Source organism: Canis lupus, chromosome 23 (genome assembly GCF_011100685.1).
Source record: "Canis lupus familiaris isolate Mischka breed German Shepherd chromosome 23, alternate assembly UU_Cfam_GSD_1.0, whole genome shotgun sequence".
Classification (NCBI taxonomy): domain Eukaryota; kingdom Metazoa; phylum Chordata; class Mammalia; order Carnivora; family Canidae; genus Canis; species Canis lupus.
Window position 1 is genome coordinate 46,057,631 of NC_049244.1, and position 21,950 is coordinate 46,079,580.

At 46.4% G+C, this 21,950-nt stretch overlaps 1 protein-coding gene across 2 annotated transcripts in view; it reads right to left on the reverse strand.

The window, feature by feature from the left end:
• Positions 1-999: 999 nt before the first annotated feature.
• CLRN1 (clarin 1) overlaps positions 1,000-21,950 on the reverse strand; it is a 38,849-nt gene continuing 17,898 nt past the window's right edge. The window contains exons 2-4 of one of the 2 annotated variants that reach the window (XM_038570193.1): positions 16,400-16,579; positions 3,111-3,403; positions 1,000-2,037 (exon numbers count right to left, since the gene is read on the reverse strand). In XM_038570193.1, the coding sequence (XP_038426121.1) occupies positions 3,138-3,403; positions 16,400-16,579 (446 nt within the window). In that variant the 3' untranslated portion in view covers positions 1,000-2,037; positions 3,111-3,137. Of the gene's footprint in view, positions 2,038-3,024; positions 3,404-16,399; positions 16,580-21,950 lie in introns of those variants that run through there. The other variant, XM_038570194.1, reaches the window with a different exon arrangement.

The window sequence follows — 21,950 nt, forward strand, 5'->3', positions numbered from 1 at the left end:
GGGACAGCGAGGCAGTTAGAAAAGCAGGGCAGACGGCTTGGGACTGGTCTTGAAGGAGCATTTCTGTAGCAACCACACTGTCACCTGTCCTGGATCTTACTGGAAGGAGAGAGGCTGAGGACAGCTGAGAAGGAGGTTAGGGCTCCCGGCTCCCAGCCCCCAGTCTCTCCCTTACCTCTGGTTCAGGATCCCGTCACTGCATGGCCCGGGTCAGTGTCCACCTTGACGGCAAGTCATGCCCACCTCCACGTGGTGGAGCCCAACGTCGCCAGGGCAGGCCCATCCTCCCTCCACCAGCCTCTCCTGAGAAATGGGGGGCGGGGGGAGCTGCCCTGAGACCTGTAATGTGCCCGCCCCTGGCCAGGCTGCTCACACTTGAAGGCTCGCAAAGTGACTTGGGAGCAGATGGGAATATGGGAGGGAGCAAAAGATGTTCGGCGGACCGCAAGGTGCGCGCAGGTGAGGTGCCCCCGGCCCCGCAGTCCATGCTGGGTGCACCTGCTTAGCGCTGGAGCCTCCTCCTGTGGCAGCGGGCGTGCCTTGCAGGTTCAGGGCAGGTGTCCCCAGAGGACCTGGGACGGGGACGGCTTTCACAGCTCCTTGCCCTTCTCCCCCCCCTTCCCCACCCATGTGATGAGCACTGATATCCTGGGAGCCAAGGGCAGCTGCCTGCCCCCGACCAGGGAGATGTGTTTGCAGCCCCGGAGCCAGCAGGGGGCCCCGTGTCCCCGAGAGAACGTGCAACTGCTGGCTGCCACCTGGGGAGGGAGGCGGGTCCTGGCATCACGGGTGACATTCCCTGGCGCCTTGGATCCTCCTAGAGCCACAGAAGCTGTCCTGTCCAGATCCCTCTTCTAAAGATTATGCACTGGGTGTCACCCTATGTGTTGGCAAATCGAACCTCAATAAAAATATTATATTTATAAAAAAAATAAATAGAGGTTATGCAGGCCACCATCCCCACACATTTCATCTGAGACCAGAGAGGAAGACGTCGTTAAGTGCCCTCTTCCGAGGGCCCAGATGGTGTCCTGTTTTATTTCTGTGTCTGTGGCACAATTTGCAAGGACCAGCCGCCCTGCCTCTACTTCCCATCCAGGGACCATTGTTAGTCTGCCTGTTAGGTTCTCATTAGATTTTCAGCCGCTGCTGCGAGTTTTCTCTTCTTCCAGAACAGAGAACAACCAGGGACTTGTTTCCTAAAGAAGAAAGCTTGGTGTTAGAAGTTTTTTTTTTTTTTTTTTTTTTTTCAAAACTCTGAGCAGAGAAAGAGAGGTCACATGAGAATGTGGGGACCCGGCCTTCTGGGATCTCACGCCAGTTGCCCACGGCGGGGAAGGTCCTCGTGCCTTCCTGCCCACCCCCAGCTGCCAATGCTTCTGGGTTTAACTGTTGCGTGAAGACTTCCAGCACTGGGCTCCAGCGGCTCGAGCTAAAATAAACGTCCCCCTCGTTGCAAGCCTGACTTGTGATCTTCTAGAAATGGTGCAGGTCTGGGGCTGGGCCTGCGTGGCTCCGTCGGTTAGGCTCAGGTCGGGACCTCAGGGTCATGAGATTGAGCCCTACGTGGGCTCAGCGGGGAGTCTGCTTGAGATTCTCTCTCTCCCTCTCCCTGTGACCCTGCCTGCCAAAATAAATAAAGAAATCTTTAAAAAAGAAAAAAGAAATTTTCCAGGTGTATTTCCTGAATGAGGACTTAGGGACAGGCATCTGGAAACTAACGGTGTGTTCTGATGGCAGCCTGTGGGCCACAGAGCACCAACAGGGCAAGGTACTTATTGGAGATACAAATAGTCATTTGTTTCTCATAAATTGTCCCAAAAGGGAAAAGGTATTATTTTTTTTTTTTTAAATGAGCGTTTTCAGGACCTCTTGCAGGGAGCCTAAGCCCCGGCGGCTGTGATGAGGGTCCTGGTGGCACATTCTGTTCATCATCTGCTTCTTACTGAGCGCTCTCCTGAGGGCAGCAGGTGGGGGAGAGAAGCAGGGGGGGTCTGTTCCAGGTCCAGTTGTGGTCTCTGGTCAGCTGCAGATGAACTTCATGGATAATTCAGGAAAAAAAAGAAGAAAAGGGACTTGGGTCATGGTTTGTGAGAGCCAGACCGAACCCCAAGACGGAGTGATACCATCATAATCCCAGAATGTAATGTCATTTTCATAATTGGGAATTAGCACTTGAAGACACTAAAGTTAGGAACAACAGCCCCAACGAGTCATTTTGCATTAAGTTTACTGGGAAGAATCATTTCTCATGATTCCTCAGTGGTCCCAGCAATTATGTCTGTTGAAAGCACTGCATTTCCTTTTTTTTTTTTTTTCTTTTTTTTCCTTCCTTTACGGGGGTTTGCCAGTTTTGACCAACAGGAATGGAAAATAAGACGGTGCTTTAAACACACTTAAAACAAAGTATGTTGGTACTTTTTCTCCATGCTCATTTAACGCATTGTCATTTTAGGAAAGTGATTCCCACTGTTTTCCTAGTATCCCTGCCAACAAATGTGCGGATATATCATAAATAGTATTTGTATTAAAATATATTCCTCATGACTTTGACTTCTCCCCGACGGAGCGGGCACTTTACACTTGCTGCGCAGATAGGGGAGCAATTTGTCCATTCTACTCAGCTGCCTTAAAACTCAGTTCCCAGGGGTGCCTGGGTGGTTCAGTGGGTTGCGCACTGGCTCGGGGTCCTGATCTCAGGGTGGTGAGACTGAGGCCCACACGGGGCTCCTGGCTCAGCAGGGGAGTCTGTTTGGCATTCTCTCTCCCTCTGCTCCTCCCCACTTGCCCCCTCCACCCTCACACGCAGGTGCTCACACTCTCTCTCAAATAAATGAATGAATGAATGAATGAATGAATAAATAAATAAATAAATAAATAAATAAATAAATAAATATCTTAAATTTAAAAAAAAGAAGAAGAACCCAGTTCCTACCAGGTCAATCAACCTTCTAAGACCTTCCTCTGCTCTCCCTCCTTTCCAGCCTGTGCCCTACGTAAGCATCATTCATAAGCATCGTCACAGAGGGTTTGGGTGCTTTAATTTGTGCATCTGAAAGGACGGACGAAATGCACCCTTTCCAAGGACCAAAGCAGGGCTGCTCCCTTACTTGGAGGATCACAGAGATATCTGCCTTTCAGTACATTAGATCCGCAGCCACATTAGTTGTCTCCGTGTCCTTCGATTTCGCAAAAGGAAACTGAAATCCAGCAAGTCGTATCAGGAGCCCGTTCAACAGGTGAACAAGAAAGCAGATGAAAACAATCCAGAATGAAGTGGTGTATTTTTCACTTTGCGTTTTGTAGGCGTAAGTCCCTTCTTTATAATTTGCAATTTTTTCTGAGAGGTGGTGGATTTTCACTTCGGAGGCAAACAGTATCATGACCAGACAGCCGCAGGAGCCTGCAACGGAAGAACAAACGCGTTGGCACCGATCTGTCCTGATTGCAAGGGGCAGGGGGAGGGTCAGCGTGCAAACTCAACAACGCCTTGCCTAACATCCTCATTTGCGTTCCTCTGTGAAAATACCCCGTTTCAAATTGGTGATCGTGGGGACTCCGTCGGTCAAGCATCTGCCTTCGGCTCAGGTCATGATCCCAGGGTCCTGGGATCGAGCCCTGTGTTGGGCTCCCTGCTCAGTGGGGAGTCTGCTTCTCTCTCTCCTCTGCTACCCCCCCTCTAGCAATAAAATAAAATAAAATAAAATAAAATAAAATAAAATAAAATAAAATAAAATAAAAATAATAAAATAATAAAATAAATAAATAAATAAAATAAAATAAATAAAATAAATAAAATAAAATAAAATAAAATCTGTTTCTAAAAAAGTGGTAATCATGAGCCTGATTCTCCAACCGAGGGCGCTGGGCCAGGGTGGCGGTTCTCACAAAGACTGCAGATGCTCCTCTCTGCCTGACAAGAAGGCTGAATTGCTGGCCTCCTTAAGAGCACAGAGGTGGGATGAGGCCCCAAAGCAGCCACTGCCATGATGCAGCTTGAGGAGAAGAAATTTCTCTGCCCTTCACAGGCCATGCAAGAAAGCTGTCAGTCCCCAGCTCCCACCTGGCCACGGCTGGAGTCTCTGGGCAAAGGGAGTCATAGATGAGGTGTCGAGGCCGACAGTATCTGTCCTCTGCGTTTCTCACAATACAAGATTTTTCCCTGGACGTGTGGCCTGCCTTGAATAAAGGCTACATTGTGTGGTTGGGGTGGGGGGTGTGAGATGTAGGCGCAGCAACGTTTCCTTGAAGTCTGCCCTTTCTCCCCCCATCCACCTCTTCCTCCGTCCTGTAGCTGAAATGTGGATGCAATGGCTGGAGCTCCAGCAGGCATTTTGGAGCAGGTGGCCTCAGAAATGGAAGCCAGGCACTACAGAAAAATAAGAAAGGAGTCTGGATTCCAGATACCTGGAGCTACCAGACCAACCCTGGACTTCAAATTCTAGGTTTTTGTGTGAAAGAGAAATAAACCTCTATTTTGTTTAATCCACTATTATTATTTCCCCCTCATTGACCGATCATCGGTAGCTTAATCGAATCTTAACTGGTGCAGCTGAGGTCTGGGGTGAGCTCTCTGCAGGACAGACAGACTGAGTGGCGCCCGGAAACCCTGATAGGCCCTCTCCCCTGAGGATGGGGAATGGAGACCCCTAGATGAGTGGATGGTACAGGGGGCAGAGGCAGGCAGGAAGATCAGGAGCACACTGGGTAGCCAGGATACCAAGGACTCCCATGGCTAGAGTTGCATCCCAAGCCACCACATCTGGGTTCCAGTTAGTAGGAAGCTTGCTAAGATGGTCTTCTGATTTAGGTCAAACCAACTGGGCTTCAGACCCTAATTCTTCCACTGACTCTGTGAAATTAGACAGTTTTCATCTCCAAGTCTCAATTTTCTCATCTATAAAATGTGGATAATAAGGATGGTGCACGATTAGTATTTGTCAGTACAATTGACACATATAAATGCTTACTAATTGGTAGCTAGTCCTCTGAACTTTATGGATTCCTTTCAAATCTTGCAAGACCTTTATCATAATCCCTTACCCCACCCCACCACACACCCAAACACCTTATATCAAATAGACCACCCAAAGACCGCATTACAGTGCTTTGTTCCTCCAAATACTCGCCCATTAAGTTTAGGACTCCTTTAGGAGGGGTAAGTGCTGTTTGCTCCTCAATTAAAGTTAATTCAAACACCCTGGGAACAGCATTCTAGTGGCTTAAGTTCCCATTCATTAATTCACTCATTCATTTATTTATCCCACTGGTTACATGCCCAGCACCGGGACAGTGGTGGAGATTTTTAAAGAAAATGCATGAGGTTTCTTGCGAGACTCCTAACTCTGGAGAAACGAACTAGGGGTGGTGGAAGGGGAGGTGGGCAGGGGTGGGGGGTGACTGGGTGACCCTCTGAGGGGGGCACTTGACGGGATGAGCACTGGGTGTTATTCTATATGTTGGCAAATTGAACACCAATAAAAAATAAATTTATAAAAAAAATGCATATGGTTTCTGCGCCAGCAGAGAGTATAACCGGATGGGGTAAGACAATTGTAAGCCAATTGCAGTGAGTGTAACCACTAGGGAGGTACAGGTGGCTGTTACCGAGAGGGTGGGCAGCAGCATGGAAGGGTCTTTGGAAGTAGCGGTAGGAAGTCAGCTGAGCAAAGGGAGGCTGGACCATGTGGGGGGAGTGGGCTGGACATGAGCTGGAATGCAGATGATGGGCCCCCCCCCCATTCTTTTCCCAAAATACAGGTTTAGATTGGGATCAAGGGAGAAAATGGACCGTGTGAGGGTGAGGGGTGAGGGGTGGGGTGAGCAGGGCAGGAGAAATCACACTGCTTCCATTTTAGAACGTCACATAGGACTGGCCCAATCAGCTTGATCATCATCATAATATAGCCCCAAATAACCAAATGATCTAGTTTTCTTGAAACTTCACTTTTTACCTGTCTCAGAGCCGTAGTTGAGAATATTCCTTTGTAAAATTTGTCAGCCTATTTTTGTATTCTGAACTTAAAGCCAGAGCTCTCCGCTGGCAAAACCGTATTATTCCTTTCTTGTTAGATCCAACAAAAAGGCTGCAATGCTGTTTTCTCTTTATCTTTTATTTGAAAATTGTGGAGAAAATGCCATTGCTTTTACCAAAAGAGCCTTCTTTGTCTGAGGAGATGGTGGATTTCAGACAGGAGCGAAACACTGCGTTTCCTCCGTGCTTGAAAGGAAAATTCAAGCTTGGTTTCCTTTTCAAGTTGTTAAATATTTTAAAGGCACTACTTTGTTAAGGAGACAGCGTCATAGTAAGACTGTATTTCAAATTCTTAAAGTAAAGGTTGCTTGGGGTATGTTGAGACTCACAGCCTTTTACCCGTAGCTAATCACCCAAGCGTGTGGGCTCCCAAAACAGTGTGCACGGTCCAGTAGCTGAGAGGACGGTCTGGGGATTGTGCTCTGGCTTCTGGAGCTGACCACGAGGTCACCCTTGCCATTGCAGAGACGGAGCATAGCAACTGAGCTTGAGTCTCTGCCACCCTCGTGACTACGAAGAGATGAGAAGGGAAACAACTCATGGTGACATTAGGACGTCTTTGCTTCCCTCTGGCCACGGCTCTAAAGGAGATGTGGGACCAAGGGTGACTATGAGTTATGGCCCAAAAGATACACACGGAGTGTACCTTCTCCTTGTGGCCTGGCTACGAGGCACATGGAGAGAGGTATGTAAGGGATGGGGGTGATGGCGGAAGTAGGGCTCAGCAATTTTCCAATATGTTCTTTAGTCCCCAGCTAGGGGGCTCCTGCTATGGCTCCCCCATTTGGAGGGATGCCTGCTCTCTCTTTTCTAGAGAGACCCCTTCCCACAGGAGAGGAACCCTTCAAGTCAATGGGATGAGCCCATCTTTGGTCCCTGACCCACCTTCCTAGACCATACTCTTGGGGCCTGGGAATTCCTTCCCCAAACAGCTCTGAGCACATTTGCAGAACTGCATGAGCATCTTCTTCCTTGGGTCAGTCCTCCCAAGGGCAGACTTTCCAGCAGGTGGTGCACAGCGCTGAGGCCTGAGGATGGCCAAGGAGGAGCTATCTCGAGGGCATGGGCACGATCAGAGCTTGGATGTGCATGGGGAGTGTCCACACAGGGATACTCGAGGCCCATTACCGTGTGAGTGGAACCGGGCAGGGGGAGGGAAGTGGACAGACACAGACCAGCTGTCCTCCATCACCCCAGTCAAGTCCAGAATTCTAAACCTGAATCTGACCTTCCAGGTCCTTCTGGAGAGACGTTCGTCAAGGCAGAAGGATAAAACACATCTCGTTGGCTAGTTTATTAGCTTGTAACTTTTAAATGTTTAGACATGGGGTATGTGGGCTTTCATTAATACTCTTGCTCAAGGCCTCACAAATGTGAGGATCGGGCCCGCATGCTTCCTTCTTCCTTCTTCAAACTCGGCTGGGGCCGTTTGGACAGATGCCTCACATGGTTGTCTGACCAACCCCACTCCTGCTCACAAGAAAGGGTAGAGCACACTAGGTGTAGGAAAGCCTGCCAAGACTTGCCCCAGCTAGAATTTGGAACGTAACCAGGCCCAGGACCCAGGCTTTGCTGCCTTGCATCTTACTCAAAGACCGGCCATTTTCCTTTATGTGTTTGATTGCCCTGCCATCTGGCTGGTACTGTAATATTTTTTTACCCCTTTAATGACTGATTACTGAGTTAATCCCTGGCTGAAAAGGATAGCTGAGTTATAGGGCTGTCACACAATGAATTACCAGTCAATTAACAAACATTCGTAATGTGCTAGACACTGCACACTCATGACTGTCCCCTGGCAGCTGTCTGGGACGGCCTCTCTCCTCCAGCCCTTACAGTAGAGGGAACAAAGGTCACAGCCAACAAGAAAGCTGCCTCTTCATCCCTGGCTGACCCTGAGGGTGACCACGGCTTTATGGGTGGGAAACATCCTGCCAGGATCCATGGGAGTCCAGGGTACCATGGGTTTCAGTGAAGATGCATCCTTGCAGGTGGAAAAAAAAAAAAAAAAAAAAAAAAAGCTCTGATACATTCTCTTATTATCACTAAGATTGTATTTTGGGAAATAATAAATTAGAATTTCAATTCCATTTGAAGTAATGGCCAACATTTCCAGAAAGCTAGCACGTCATCCTTAAACTCTCTCATAGATGACAAATATTTGAGGCATTCCATTTCCTCTACAGAATGATAAATTGATAATTTCCTTCTTTAAGGAGTCTTGAAAGATGATAAATGGGGGTGGGAAAGCCGCAGCTTTGCAGGTGTAGGTACTAATTTTCTATGAAATCATGCAATCTCAGTAGAGAGCCAGCCAGCAAAGGTGAGGTCTCCAGCAATAATTTCTTCTGCAAATGATAGCAGTTCTGACTCCACCATGCTGGGGAGACCAAGCATGAGCTGCCATCTAGAAGAGGGGCAGAGGGACGAGTAGAGCAAGTTAATACCTAAAAGTAGATTTTGGGGGTGTGATGGGAGCAATTTAGTCACGCATTTCCAAGGAGCAGGTGTGGATGAAGGAACACCACCAGTGTGGTTCAGCTTTTTCTCTTTGTCTTCTGTACTGGAGAGCGGAGGAGCCTACGTCTGGCTTGAGTCTTACAAATAGTGAGAGCGCGGATTTGCGCAAAGAAGAGATGATCTAAAAACACAATCTTCCTCTAATTTGAATCGACTTTCAGAAAAGGAAAATATCCTTTGCTGCCAGGAAATACACAGAGCTGCTTCGGCTTCACTCACTCATTCAACAAATATTTGTTGGGTGCCTGCTGCACTGTTGCGGGCACTGGGATCCAGTCCCGGGTGTGCGGCCAGAAAGCCCTACCCCAGGGAGCTGACGGTGGAAATGTGGCCATAAATGACAAGATAAGCAGGAACATTCCAGCGCTTAGCAGAGTGTGACATGCACTAAAGGAGAATAAAATAAAGCAGGGAAGGGGGTGGCCAGGGGAAGCGTCAGGGAGAAAATGACATTTTAGTGCCTCTTAAAGGAAGTCGGGGAATGAGAAAGTAGATTATCTGAGGGGAACAGCATTTGGGGGGTGAGGGAACAGTCTGTGCAGAGGCCCCAGGTGGTCTGGGCCGAGAGAGGCAGAGAGCCAGGAGAGAGGAGTAAGAGGGTGAGCTGTGTGGTCGGGGGTGAGGGATGGGGGCTCTGGGGTGGAGGGCACAGCAGGGTGCTGGTGGGTGGGCGGGTGGTGCTTTGGAGGTCATAGCAAGGACTTGGGCTTTGACTCCAGATCAAACAGAAAGGAGGACACACGTGCATGTTTTGAAGAGGATGAGAATCCGTTAGAAAAAAAAAAAAAGGTTGGGAATCTATTTGCAATTGTGATAGAACAAGATTGAGCATCTGCTTGCACAGGGTCATGGCTGGGTACGGGGCCCAGTGAGTTAGACAGTCCTTTTCTGGGGGCACCTGGGTGGCTCAGCGGTTGAGTGTCTGCCTTTGGCTCAGGTCATGATCCTGGGGTCCTGGGATCAAGTCCTGCCTCGGGCTCCCCGCAGGGAGCCTGCTTCTCCCTCTGCCTGTGTCCCTGCCTCTCTCTGTGTGTCTCTTATTAATAAATAAATAAAATATTTTTAAAAATAAACAAAAAACACCCAGTCCTTCTCTGGCACCCTCAAGGTGAGTAACCTGGAGTACAGTTCTCTGGCCAATCTGCGGGCCACCTGCGCATCAAAGCAGAAGCCCTGGTCCCTGGCCAAGCCATTGTGGGCCGGCTCATCTTACTTCTTGCCTTCTGCGGCCTCCTAAGATCTGGGCTGAGAGACTAGCAGAATATTTTCACTGCCCATCCTTCCTCAGGTGTGGTGGCGTTGATGCCTGGACATCCCTGCATCTGCTTCTTGGACTTTAGGTAACAGTTTCTTTGTAAGGATGGAAGTGGAAATAAGGCCCAGAGAGTGTGTGACCGCCAGTTGCCGAATCATATGCCCTGGACATATGACAGAGGCCGGGATGGTAGGAGTGCTAAACCTGATGTGTAACGTAAGCCGTGTTCGATTTTTGTGCCCCTCTTTATTTTCCTGTCCATGTGTTTCACTGGGACTGTGCTGATTTATCTTCCACACCATAGTTGTAATTAGCGTAATGAATTAGACCCATCCTAGGAACAACCCCCTTTTATTTATTTATTTTTTAAAGATTTATTTATTTGAAAGGGAGAGGGGAGGGGGGTGGGGGGAGGAGTAGAGGGAGAGGGAGAAAGAATCTTAAGCAGACCTCACGCTGAGCTCGGAGCCCGATGCAGGGCTCGATCTCACGACCCTGAGATCACAACCTGAGCCCAAATCAAGAGTCAGATGCTTAACTGACTGAGCCACCCAGGAGCCCGGGGAACATCCCCCACCTTTTAGAGGAAGACAGTCATTGCATCCGTTTGCCTTGCTTGGTATAACCCATAACATGATGCTACGTGGAAGAGAAGACACAATAAATACAATTTGCAGTAAGTTCACATTTTGGAGGTTCTCATCACCTCTAAAAGGCCCGAGTCAATAGCTTTCATATTGTGTTCAGTCTCCACTGAACTCTCTAGGATGTTCTGTGATTGATCCATGGCAACTCTTCCACCCAGCCCGCTCTCTTTTCTTGCAGACCTGGGACTCCACCATCAACTGGGAAACTTCTAGAATGGAATATAGGAAGATGGACCCTCATGGATCAGCGCCCCAGTGTGAGACTATGGATCCAGTTACTCCTAGGCTCAGCTGCCTCTTCTCTCCGTCCCTCTCTTTCTCTACCTCCTTAAGTTGTGTACATCTCTCTCTCCCCCGCTGCATTACACACCTTGAGGGAAGTGTATCCCACCCTGTTTGCCCCATTCTGCCTTCCCCTCCCATTTTCTCTTCCATTTATGTTTTCACAAAGCTCACTGTTCAGCAATCCTCTTGAAACATCCCTGTCTTAGAGCCTCAGGAACGACATGGCCTCCTGGTTTTCCTCTCTCTTCTCTGGACACACCTAGTCGGTGTCCTTGGCTGGCCACTCCTCAACCCCCAAAATGAACTGACAGTGTTCTTCAGAGATTGGTCCCAGGCCAATTTTTCTCTATCCACATTCTCTCTCTAGATGATGTCATCCATTTCTATTGCTTTAAATAATATCTATATCCTGACAACTCCTAAATTTATGTCTTTTGTCTAGACCTCTTCTCTGAGCTCCAGACTCATATATCCCACTGGCTACTTGCCATCTCTACTCGGGTACCTCCTAGGGCCTTAAACTTGACGTACCACAAATAGAACATTGATTTCGAATGCTAAGCTCTTCCTTCAACTTCTTTCTCCTTGACCGAATCTCTAAGTCTGTTCCTCCCCTTGTCTTATTCATCTTGGTTAATGCCACCCCTGTCTACTTGCTTAAGCCTGCCTGCATAAGGTTTTGGATTTACTCTCAAAATGTTTTTAGAGTCCATCCATCTCTCTCCATGTCCAAGGCAATAGCCTAGTCTCTCACCAGAGAGGTAAATCAACCCTCTGACATCTTCTTAAAATCTTTCACCAGCTTCTCAATGCAATTAGAGTCAATTCTAAAAGAATTACCATGGTTTTTGAAGCCTGACATTAATAGGCATCAACAAGTCTTCCTAATGATTTTTTTTCCCCATTTCTCCCTCACTACCCACCCCAAGGTACAAGGGCCTTCTTCCAGTTCCTATGGCGAGCTGATATATTCCCTTAGGGTGTTTATGTGTCTTTCTCTTCTTCTTGGGAAAGTCTCTGGGAGTCCTCAGCTCCTTTGTATCCTTAGAACTACTTGCTGACCACTGTACTACTTGCTACCCATCCTCCCTTTTCCTTCATTTTCTAGTCTAGCAGCACATTTATCACCCTTATTGGAGTGATTGTCATCTTTAATTACTTAAGTTTGCTTTTGTTTGACTCTCCCACTAAACTGTGGATTCCATGAAGGCAGGACTGTGAGCCGGATGGGTTGTGGTGTCTATCACCAGTGCCTATTCTAATGGTTGACACATAGTGGGCTCTCGGTCAGGGTTTGTTGAATCAGGGAAACATATGCACCTCCATCAGTGGTTCTCAACATGGGTCACACAGTAGAATTACTGAGAGAGCTTAAAAACACACCACTCAGGGGATCCCTGGGTGGCGCAGCAGTTTAGCGCCTGTCTTTGGTCCTGGAGACCCGGGATCGAATCCCACGTCGGGCTCCCGGTGCATGGAGCCTGCTTCTCCCTCTGCCTGTGTCTCTGCCTCTCTCTCTCTCTGTGACTATCATAAATAAATAAAAATTAAAAAAAAAGAAACATCATTTAAAAAAAAAAAACACACCACTCAGACTCCACCCCCAGAGACTCCAATTTAATTAGTGTAGCATGGGGCCCGGGGGTGAGCATTTTAAAAAAGTTCTTCAAGTGATTCTAGTGTAGAGTCCAGAAAGAGAATCACAGCCCAAAATGAACTAAGAGGGACCATTAAGGTATTGCTAACATCCTAACTCGGGGAAAGATTTCTCAAATCTAGTTTACAATCGACAAGATGAGAAAGAGCCAATGAACTGAGTTGCACGTGTCTCACGGACACTGCTAGTGGACAGAAATGCTGCACGAAGAAGGCTGAGGACTATGATGAACCAAACTGGAAGCCCTGAGAAGTGGAAGCAACATCTGGTCCAGGACAGCAACAAGGTTATCCGGTCATTGCATGAGCCAGCTGCAGTGCCTTAAACCTTTGGTGGCCTAATTCGAAGGTCTGTTCCCTTTCCTTCTGTGTCTCCAGGGTCTGGCGTGCACATTGCAACACATAAGGGGATGCTCAGAGCACTGCTACTCTGGGAGTACGAAAGGAAGACCGCTTCTCTTTTCTTCTCCCTATCTTCATGCCTCAGGATGCCAAGCCTTGGGTCCTCATCCAGCAAGGGAGCAGATAGGCAACCTGAATGATCTCAGCACAAGGAAAGGGGTAATCTTGAAGAGCCCAGGGGTGAGTGAGAGGAGAGAAAGGAGGTCCAAGGAGAAAGGAGTTTTGTGCTGACTATGAAGAAGGCCACCTTAGTAGAGAAACAGCAGAGGACACTCAGTGGAAGAGAGCTGCCCCTCCCCACAACCGCCCCCTGCGCCCCGTGGGCCAGGAAGGGGGTCTCCAGTGGAATGACTCACACCGGAACAAAAGGGCTCCCTAATACAAGCTCTCCCTCTTTGTGTGTGGATCTGTTGGCTCAGAGTTACAGGGTTTGTGATAAGGCTATACGTCTCCCTCCCTCCACATTGAGGGTGTAGAGCTGAGGTCTCTGTGAGTATTACAACGTCAGATAACCATTTCCAAGCCTCCAGAGCCTTCTGGTGACTGTACGTAGATTGAAGCAGAAGAAGGTGGTCTGTGATTCAAGAGTGATCTGTTATCTCCAAAGGTCACAAACCATCAGTCCCTTTGACCCCTACACATGTTTTGTAGGCATGCACAGTTTTTTAAAAAGTTATTGAGACTTTTGTTTTGTTTTTTTTAAATAAGAATCTAGAGCTTAAAAAGCAGATCATGTGCAAATACTACGCCTTCTTCTTCTGCAAGACAGACCGGGAGCCGGCTCCTTCTTTTCCTTTCTCCCCTTCTCCTCCTGCCCTCATCCACAAACCTTTATTGAGGACCTGCTTTTGCAACAAGTTCAAAGATAAATAAGATATAACGTAAGCGCGTTCCCGCATACGTTTCTGAGCTCAGGTTTTCTTTGCATTCGACTTGGCCAAGGGCCGAGATAAGATCTGGGACTTGGATTAAATTCTGCATTCTCTGAGTCATCTTGCTTTTCAAATACCGTTAGTTCAGTCGTCCGTTAGAACTGTCAAATAATTTGTCTTCCAAATGGGCTGCTCTTCTGAATTTCATTCAGAAGCTGGAGTGTGAGATGGCTGTGCCAGTTAATAAGCTGTTGTATCTCAGCTTCAAACCCACTTTTTTTTTTTTCCCTCTGCTTTGTGATGCTGGGTCAAGACTACCCGGGCTCCAATTCTGCATTGTCAGCGGCTTCCCTTTATGCTCTGTCAAAGCACAGCGCCGGAGAGGGGAAGAGGAGTGGGATCCAGGCCTGGGCGGCTTCCCCAGCCCTTTCTGCCCCTCCCCGGAGCTGTGACAGTGTCATCTCCTCCAAGGTCTGAGACCCGGGGCCCCCGGCCTCTCTCAAGCATCTAGGTTCTGCTCACTCCAAGCTCTTCCCTCGGTTCTTGAAGCCCTGGGACCGGCAGCTGCCTTCCTGAGATCCCCGTCTCTGAGCTACCTTAGGGTCTCGCTTTCGTGTTGCCCGTCCTCTAACACCTGTTGAATCGGTTCCTGACAACCCTGGCCCTCAAAGCTCAGCTTGCGTCTCGGAATCACCTGAAGGGCTCATTGGACACATTGCAGGGCACCCCCCTCCTTCCGTCTCCCCACTGCCAACTCTGAGTTTCTGATGCATAGCAGGTCTGGGGGGAAGGGGGGAATGGGGCTGAGAGTTTGCTTTTTCTACCAAGTTCCCAGGTGAGGCAAAGGCTGCTAGTCTGGGGACCCTATTTAAGCCACTGCTGAACATTAGATTGCCTCCGTCAAAATAGTGTGTAGTCTGTTTTCTGGCTGGCCTCTGATGGATTTAATGGTCTTCACTAAAACAGATGCCATCCAGACCTACCAGTTTGGTAGGAGGTGGAGGGGGAGCGGGAGGTGATGTCAATATCCACTTCTCACCCAGACCCACCATGACATTGACTCACTGTCTCGCTCTGTCTGTCCATGCCTTGTACCTGTGCCCTTGCTCCTCTGCCCTCACCTCGAAACCCTCAGCCTTCCTGTAGAGACTTCATCCCACCCCTCTCCGGCTCATGTCCTCCTACCTCGGTGGGCTTGCTCTGCTAATCCCATCCATCTGAATTCTGATTTCTCTCAACTGTGCTAAGTGCCCAAGCTAACACCTTCTTCTCGGTTTGCTTTTTCAAGTCCGCAAACATGTATTGAATTGTTTGCTGTTTCCAGAGCCTCATGCTAGAGGCCCTCGCTGGAGGTACCAGGCTGAGCAAGACTCATACTCTGCCCTCCTAGGGTCACCGTTTCTGTACAATTTAAAACTGTGTTATCTGCTCGTGAAAGACATGGGGAAAATATTAGCAGAACCCCCACTCGGGAGAGGACTGCTTTAGTGAAGTGAATTATTTGATTAGCAGGATGTGGATGAGGCAAGACTCCCAGAAGTGTGCTCAAGTACTAGTGGATAAAGGCCGTATCATGCTGCGAGGTGAGGGACCCCCTGTTAACCCAAGGCTCTGTTTCATAGAGAGGGAGCTCTCCAGGTTGGTGGCTGGAGTTGATTTGTGCTGCGGGAGGGGACTGGTGTCCAGACACAGAGGGGCCTGGGGTCTGGTGGCAGCTAAAGGGCAACGTCGGAGGAGAAGGAAACAGTCTAATAGGGATCTTGAATCTACCGTTTGCTGGCGTGGGTTGTAATCTCTCCATGTCTCCCCTGGGATCATTAAGAGAACCATGGATGCCTCCTGGGAATGTGAGAAAAACACGAAGTCTTTTTGCAAGTTCGAGGTGGGGTGAAACCAGAGCCCTCCCATAGAAGAATGGCTACATGCAAGTTATGTGTACAGTTTTGATTTTTCTCATGTTTCTCTTCTCCACGTAAATAGACCTTAAGCACCTTGTGGCACCATCTGGAGTTTATATTCTTTTCCATCAGTAACAGTTTTTGAGTAGGATATGTTTATTGAAGAGCTGATTTTGAGTTTAGAGTTCATTTTTTCTCAGCTATGCCTATCATTAGCCTACCGGTAGGCCTGAATGTGACAACTCATGTGGGCAGAACACTGGCCCTTTACTTTTTTTTCGATGATTTTCATTTATTTTCCTGATGATGAATAAATAAATGCACATTATTGAACATTTGAAAACATTAAATAGTATAAGAAAAAGTGAAAATCACCCATAATTTCACTGCTCAGCGGTAACTACTGTGAACAGTGTGTATCTATATGGAGGTTAAAAGGAATATATGTACAATATAAATATTTATAGTCGAATTTGGCTCATAAAAATCTTAGGATTATAAATCTTACATTTAGCAAATCTTATACGCTGTTTATTCACTTAACCTTTTGATGCAAGCATGCATCCTTTTGATTACATCTTCAAAGATATAATTTAATGCCAGCGTCATTTATTCATATAGACTATCACAATGTACAACTAGAATTCCCTATTGTTGGATAATTACATTTTTCTCTACTTTCACGATCATATATAATGCTACAGTGGACATCCAGGTATATGTACTGTAATTTTCCATGTAGGTAGCCCTGTCTTTTGACACCTTGGAAAGCACATGTCTTTGTGTCAACGTAGAAGTTCTTTGAAATAGAAGTTGAATTGTGTCCTTACCTGAAATGAAGCTCAAAAGATACAACCCTAGTGGACCATGCAGGGTTTCAAAGGGCTTGCCAAAAGCATTGTACATGAAGAAGGCTGTTCCCACCATGGTTAAAACAACCAGGATCGTAGAAAAGAGGATGACGTTGACATGGATGCTCACGGGGATCACTTTGAGCAAATCTGGGAAAACTAAAGATAAAACAAAGATTAGAAGAAATTTCATTAGTGGTAGTCTGCAAATGTAATTTCAAAAATTAAATCCTTCTTTTCAACTTCAAAAATCACTACAAGCCTTCAGATGAATACATTGTCACTTACTAATTTACAAGGGATTTAGAAAAAGGTTTAAACACAGGATTATTTTATAGAACTCACCAGTAAAGACCAACAAAGTGGAGATTGGAGGGAATTTTTTCTGCCCTTGGTTACATATAATTACTTAAATAAACAACTGCTGGCTTTGTAGCCAAAACCTGTACATGTTGATGACCAAACTTCTACTGTCCTTTCTCAGTTGTCTTTTTTTTTTTTTTTCTTTTTTTTTTAAATCTGTCTTGAAATGAGATTTTCAGTTTGGGGCTATCCAGGGGAGTTCAAACATCAAGAAGTATTTCTATTTCCTTTGCTACCAAAAAAGAAAAAAAAAATGTTTCTAGTCCACACCAAGATTTAAAAATGGGATATTTTTCAGTCAACTTCAATATTCTGATGTCACACAAGCTGTGGGAAAGTAATTTCTGGTGATACAAGAAATATTTTCCATTTAGAAAACGTGCCAAATCTATTTCTAGATTTTGTGTTCAGGGCAAGTTTTTCTTGTTTGCAGAAGAAATGAAATATTTTATAAATGTAGGGTTTCTCTTATCCGGTGAGGCATCGGTATGCATAGCATCAGCAAACCTGGCAAGACCAGTCTGGGGACGTTTTGCTCAGTCCATTTTAGTTTCCCAAACATTGATCAAGTGCATCTTAACTTATTTACTGAGCACCTAGTATGTGCCAGGCACTGTTCTGGGCCCTGGAAATAGAGCCATAAAACAAGATTAGACAAGGTCCATTAGACAAGGTCTGTGTTGTCTCGTGGAGATTAGAACCTAATGGGAATAAACAGACAGCAAGTAAACCAATAAATTCCATAGTTTATCTCCAAAGATGGCCACCGTCAATTCCTTCCCTCCTTCTACGTACGTCACTTCCCTTTAGAGGAACTTATTTTCCCCAATTCTCTTGAACCTGGGTTGGCCCAGATACTTTCACAGAATGCTGCTGTTAATGAAGAAACTAAACAGGGTAATGGAATTTTGAGTGATTGAGTGAATAGATGTGGGTGGTCAGCAGAGTTACACCTGAGCTGGAACCTAAATGCCAGGAAGGGAGCGGTTGTATAAAGATCTGGGGGAGAGCATTCCAGGGTTAGGAGCATAAGGTGGGGCGACAGCAAGTTGGTGAGTCTAGTGAGCGAGAGGAGGTGACGTGTGATTGCAAGTCAGAGATCAGACTCTTGCGTCCACTGGGTCCTGGTCTCCTGACCACGGTAAGGAGTTGGCTTTTAATTCTAAATTCACTGGGAAGCCAGTGGAAAGTTTTAAGTAAGAGAGGGACCCAATCTCCTTAATGATGTGAAAAGATGGCTCTGGTTGCTGATTAGCAGGTAGAAGGGGGTAGGGAGAGGAAGGAGGGCAGGTGTGAAAGCAGGGAGACCTGGGTGTGGGGGGAAGAGCATTCCCAGTGGCAAGAGACAGGGGCCTGGCCTAATGTGCAGCAGTAGAGGTGGTGAGTGGATATCAGATTTGGAATGTATCTTGGAGATAGAAGATAGGACTTGTTGAAAGAAGGGAATCAAGGATAAGCAACTGAATAAACGGTGATGCTATTAACTGACACAGAGAAGTAGAAGGTGTGGATTTGAACATGGGAGTGGGAAGTGAGGCAGGTGTTCTGTTTTATATATTTAAAGTTTGAGTTGCAGCTAAGATATGTGAGTAGAGGTGCCAAATAGGATTTATGTGTCCAGAGGTCTAGGGAGAAGGTGGAAGTATTTAGGGAGGTGGAAATAGGGTGAGGCGAGCAAGGTGCCTGGGGCATGCAATTGAAAGGGACCATCACTCCCTGGGTTTAACCTCCTCTTGCATGAGCCCTGAGAGTGAATATCTCTTTAGATTTTATGACATAGGGCTTCCTTGGCCTCCTCCCTATATGGAAAGCCAGAGAAATGGATACCACCTGTGGAGAAACTGTAACTAGAGGAGAGAAGGGCCCTATGGCTCGCCTACATTTACCCGCCAGGGACAGAAGAGAAACCAACCAAGGAGCCTGAGAAACAGAGATTTTTGAGTTAGGAACAAATCCACAGATGGAAGAGCAAAGAAGCCAACGGAAGAAAACGTTCCAAACACGATGACGTGAATCTATGAGAACAGGTATGGAATTATCATCAAAATATGTTCGGGGGAAAAAATAGAAATGCGTACCGTTCTACCATTTGGGAAAAAGCCAAAGGGAAATGTATATAATAACAAATAATTAATTTAAGTAATTCCCTGATTTAATTCTCTCAACGACCTACCTACCTCAGGGAAAACCAGGGCTCAGGGGTGAGGTAACACACCCAAGATTGACTTGCTTAGTAAGTAGCAGAGATTTGAACTCCTGTCTACTCTTAACCCCCGTGCTACAGCAGCTCCAGGGACAGGCATGCTTATCCAGGCAGACACCATTTCTAGAAGGCTACACACAAAACTTATAACATTGCTCCTGCAGAAGGAGACTGAGGGATACGTCATTATGTAGCTTTTGTATTTTTTTTCTACCACCTTGGAAGCATTCTCTATCCCATGAAAACACAAATACCTAAAATGAATGAATGAATGAGTGAATGAATGATTGAAAACTTCTGTGACTTTTCTAGCTTAGAGGCGGCTTCAGAGACTTATTGCTAAAAAAAAAAAATTTGAACAAATGCTTTCTACAAGTCATTTTTGGAGAAAACCAGAGAAAATTGAACATGGACTGAATAGTAGATGATATTACATAAGTATTATTGATTTCGTTGGTTACGTTCATGGTATTGTGGTTGGAATTTTTTTTTTAAATATTTCTTTTTCGTGCTTGTGCTTTTAAAAGTCCTGATCAATTTTGAATGATGTAGATGGGTAGGTTGATGGGTGAAATAAGGAAATTCCTCAGCTATTTGGAGGAATGGCAGAGTGGCAATATAGATCTTAGAGTTTGCAGGTGCTGAGCCTCTGTTCCCCCCCCCAGAACACAGGACGGGGTGTTCTGTGTTCTGGGGGCACAGAGTGAGGTAGCTGGTCTTGTTCTGCGGTGCCCTGCCCTCCTGAGCTTCCAGCTGCTGAGACCATACCATCAACCCAACCTGCTATTCTTGGCTCGAGATCAGCTATTGATTTTGGTTCTTACCAGCAGTTATCAAGAAACCCGCCTCCATTATCTCCCCACCTACTAAAAGCCGTGGCAACCTCCGTGTCTCTGATAGGGTGGCTACCTGGGGGAAGCCTGTCCCAAAACGCAGGCTTGTTAACCAAAACGAAGCAAAGGCAGAAAGAAAAGTTGCACCAATTTGCCTCCTAGATAGAAAAGCCAGGCGGTAAAATAATAGTCACATGGAGTGTTCCCATTCTTAAGAAGTCTCTTCCAATTTCCACTCTGGTGAGAGAGTGACCCAGCGGGGCACTAATCCCTGCGAGTTATACAGTTAACTTACATTTTCTCAGGTTTTTGGGGTGGTTTGTTTATTTTGTTTTAAAGATATTTATTTATTTATTTATTTATTTATTTATTTATTTATTTATTTAACAAAGAGAGCGCAAGCAGGGGAGCAGCTGAGGGAGAGGGAGAAGCAGACTCCCCATTGAGCAGGGCACCCCATGTGGGGCTCAATCCTGGGATCATGACCCGAGCCTCCCAAGCGCCCTCAGGTTTCTATTTCTGATGAAAATCCCCTGAGTCTATACTGACCCCCCAGAACCCTGGTAATAACCCTCCATTTGCCGACCAACGCTCAGGTGACTTTGCTTGGCGGAAGCTGAGAGCAGACCATTGAAACAAACCTGGGCAGGTGTCACTTGAACCCTATGGGCTATGGTGTATCTGGATTGGTTTGGTCTTGTTCTTTTGGGTTTGGGAGGCTATAATGCAGAGAAAGGATTTGAACATTTTGAGCTGGGGAGGGGCTGTCATTAAATCCGGCAAGTCACTTCTGGCCTCCAGAAATTACTTAATTAGCTGTTGACAAGTGAAAGGGAGTTATTTATTGAAGCAGGCAGCCCATGCCACAGTAGTAGGACAGGACTGGCCTGCGCATTCAGAACCAGTCCTCGGCCTTCATTCTCCTATCACGGATTTCCTCCGCTCTCTGCAGGAGGCAGAGGGCCTCCCTCTCCCGGTCTTCAGACACCCCCAGAGCCCTTCTTTTCTGTCCTTTCATCGCCCAACTTCCTCAAAGAACAATGCATGAGTAATGATGATAGGACTCAAGCAGCCAACAATGATACAGCACTTGCTCTGTTCCGGGTCTTTACCTGTATTGCATAGAGACTCAAATCTTTTCATTCTTACAAGATACAGTGAAACCTAAATGACAGACTTAAATCTTCTAATTCTTACGATAGTATAGATTTAAAAAAAAAAAAAAAAAAAACGACACAAAAAACCAACAACAAGCCTGAAGCATCGAGAAGTTAAATTGCCTAGGCACACATGGCGTTGCTTTCTCTGCTTTTGACTCCAACCCCCCCCCCCATTTTTAAGATTCGAGTATAATTAACACAGTAAAAAAATTCTCCCTTTTTAGTGTCTATTTCTAAAAAAATTCTCCCTTTTTAGTGTCTATTTCTGTGAATTTTGACGCTCAGCCCTGTAACCACCACCTCGATCGACACCGAAAACAATTTCCCCATTCCCCAAACTTGCAGCTTCCCCCCTGCAGTCCACCTGCCGCCTCTCCCCCACCAGCTCCTGCACGTGTAATTTTGCAAGAAACTGCCAATTGGTTTTTTCCGAGTGACTGTGCCGTTTCACCCTCCCACCAGCCGTGTAGGAGTCCCCGTCGTTCCGCATCCTCGCTGGCACTTGGCAGCGTTTTAAAATTGTAGCCCTTTAAATAGGTGTGTAGTTTACCTCCTTGGAGTTTTAATTTGCGTTTTCCAAGTGACTAATGATACCGAGCGTCACTTTGTGAGTTTATTTGCCTTCTATATATCTTCTTGGGTGAAGTGCATTCATATCTTTTGTGCATTTTTAAAATCGGATTGTTTCTTATTATTGAGTTCTGAGAATTCTTTACACATGCTGGATATGAGCTCTTTATCAGATAAGTAATTCGCAAATATTTTCTCCAAGTATGCCGCTGGTCTGTTCATTCTCTTATCAGTGCCTTTTGAAAGGCAGCTCTTATTTTTATGAAATCTAGTTTCTCAATTGTTTTTCTTTTATGTATCACGTTATGGATGTCAAATCTAAGAAGTCTTTGCCTCCTGCAAGATCACAAATAGGTTCGCCTGTGTTTTTCCTCTAGACATTTTTTTAGTTTTAGGTTCCC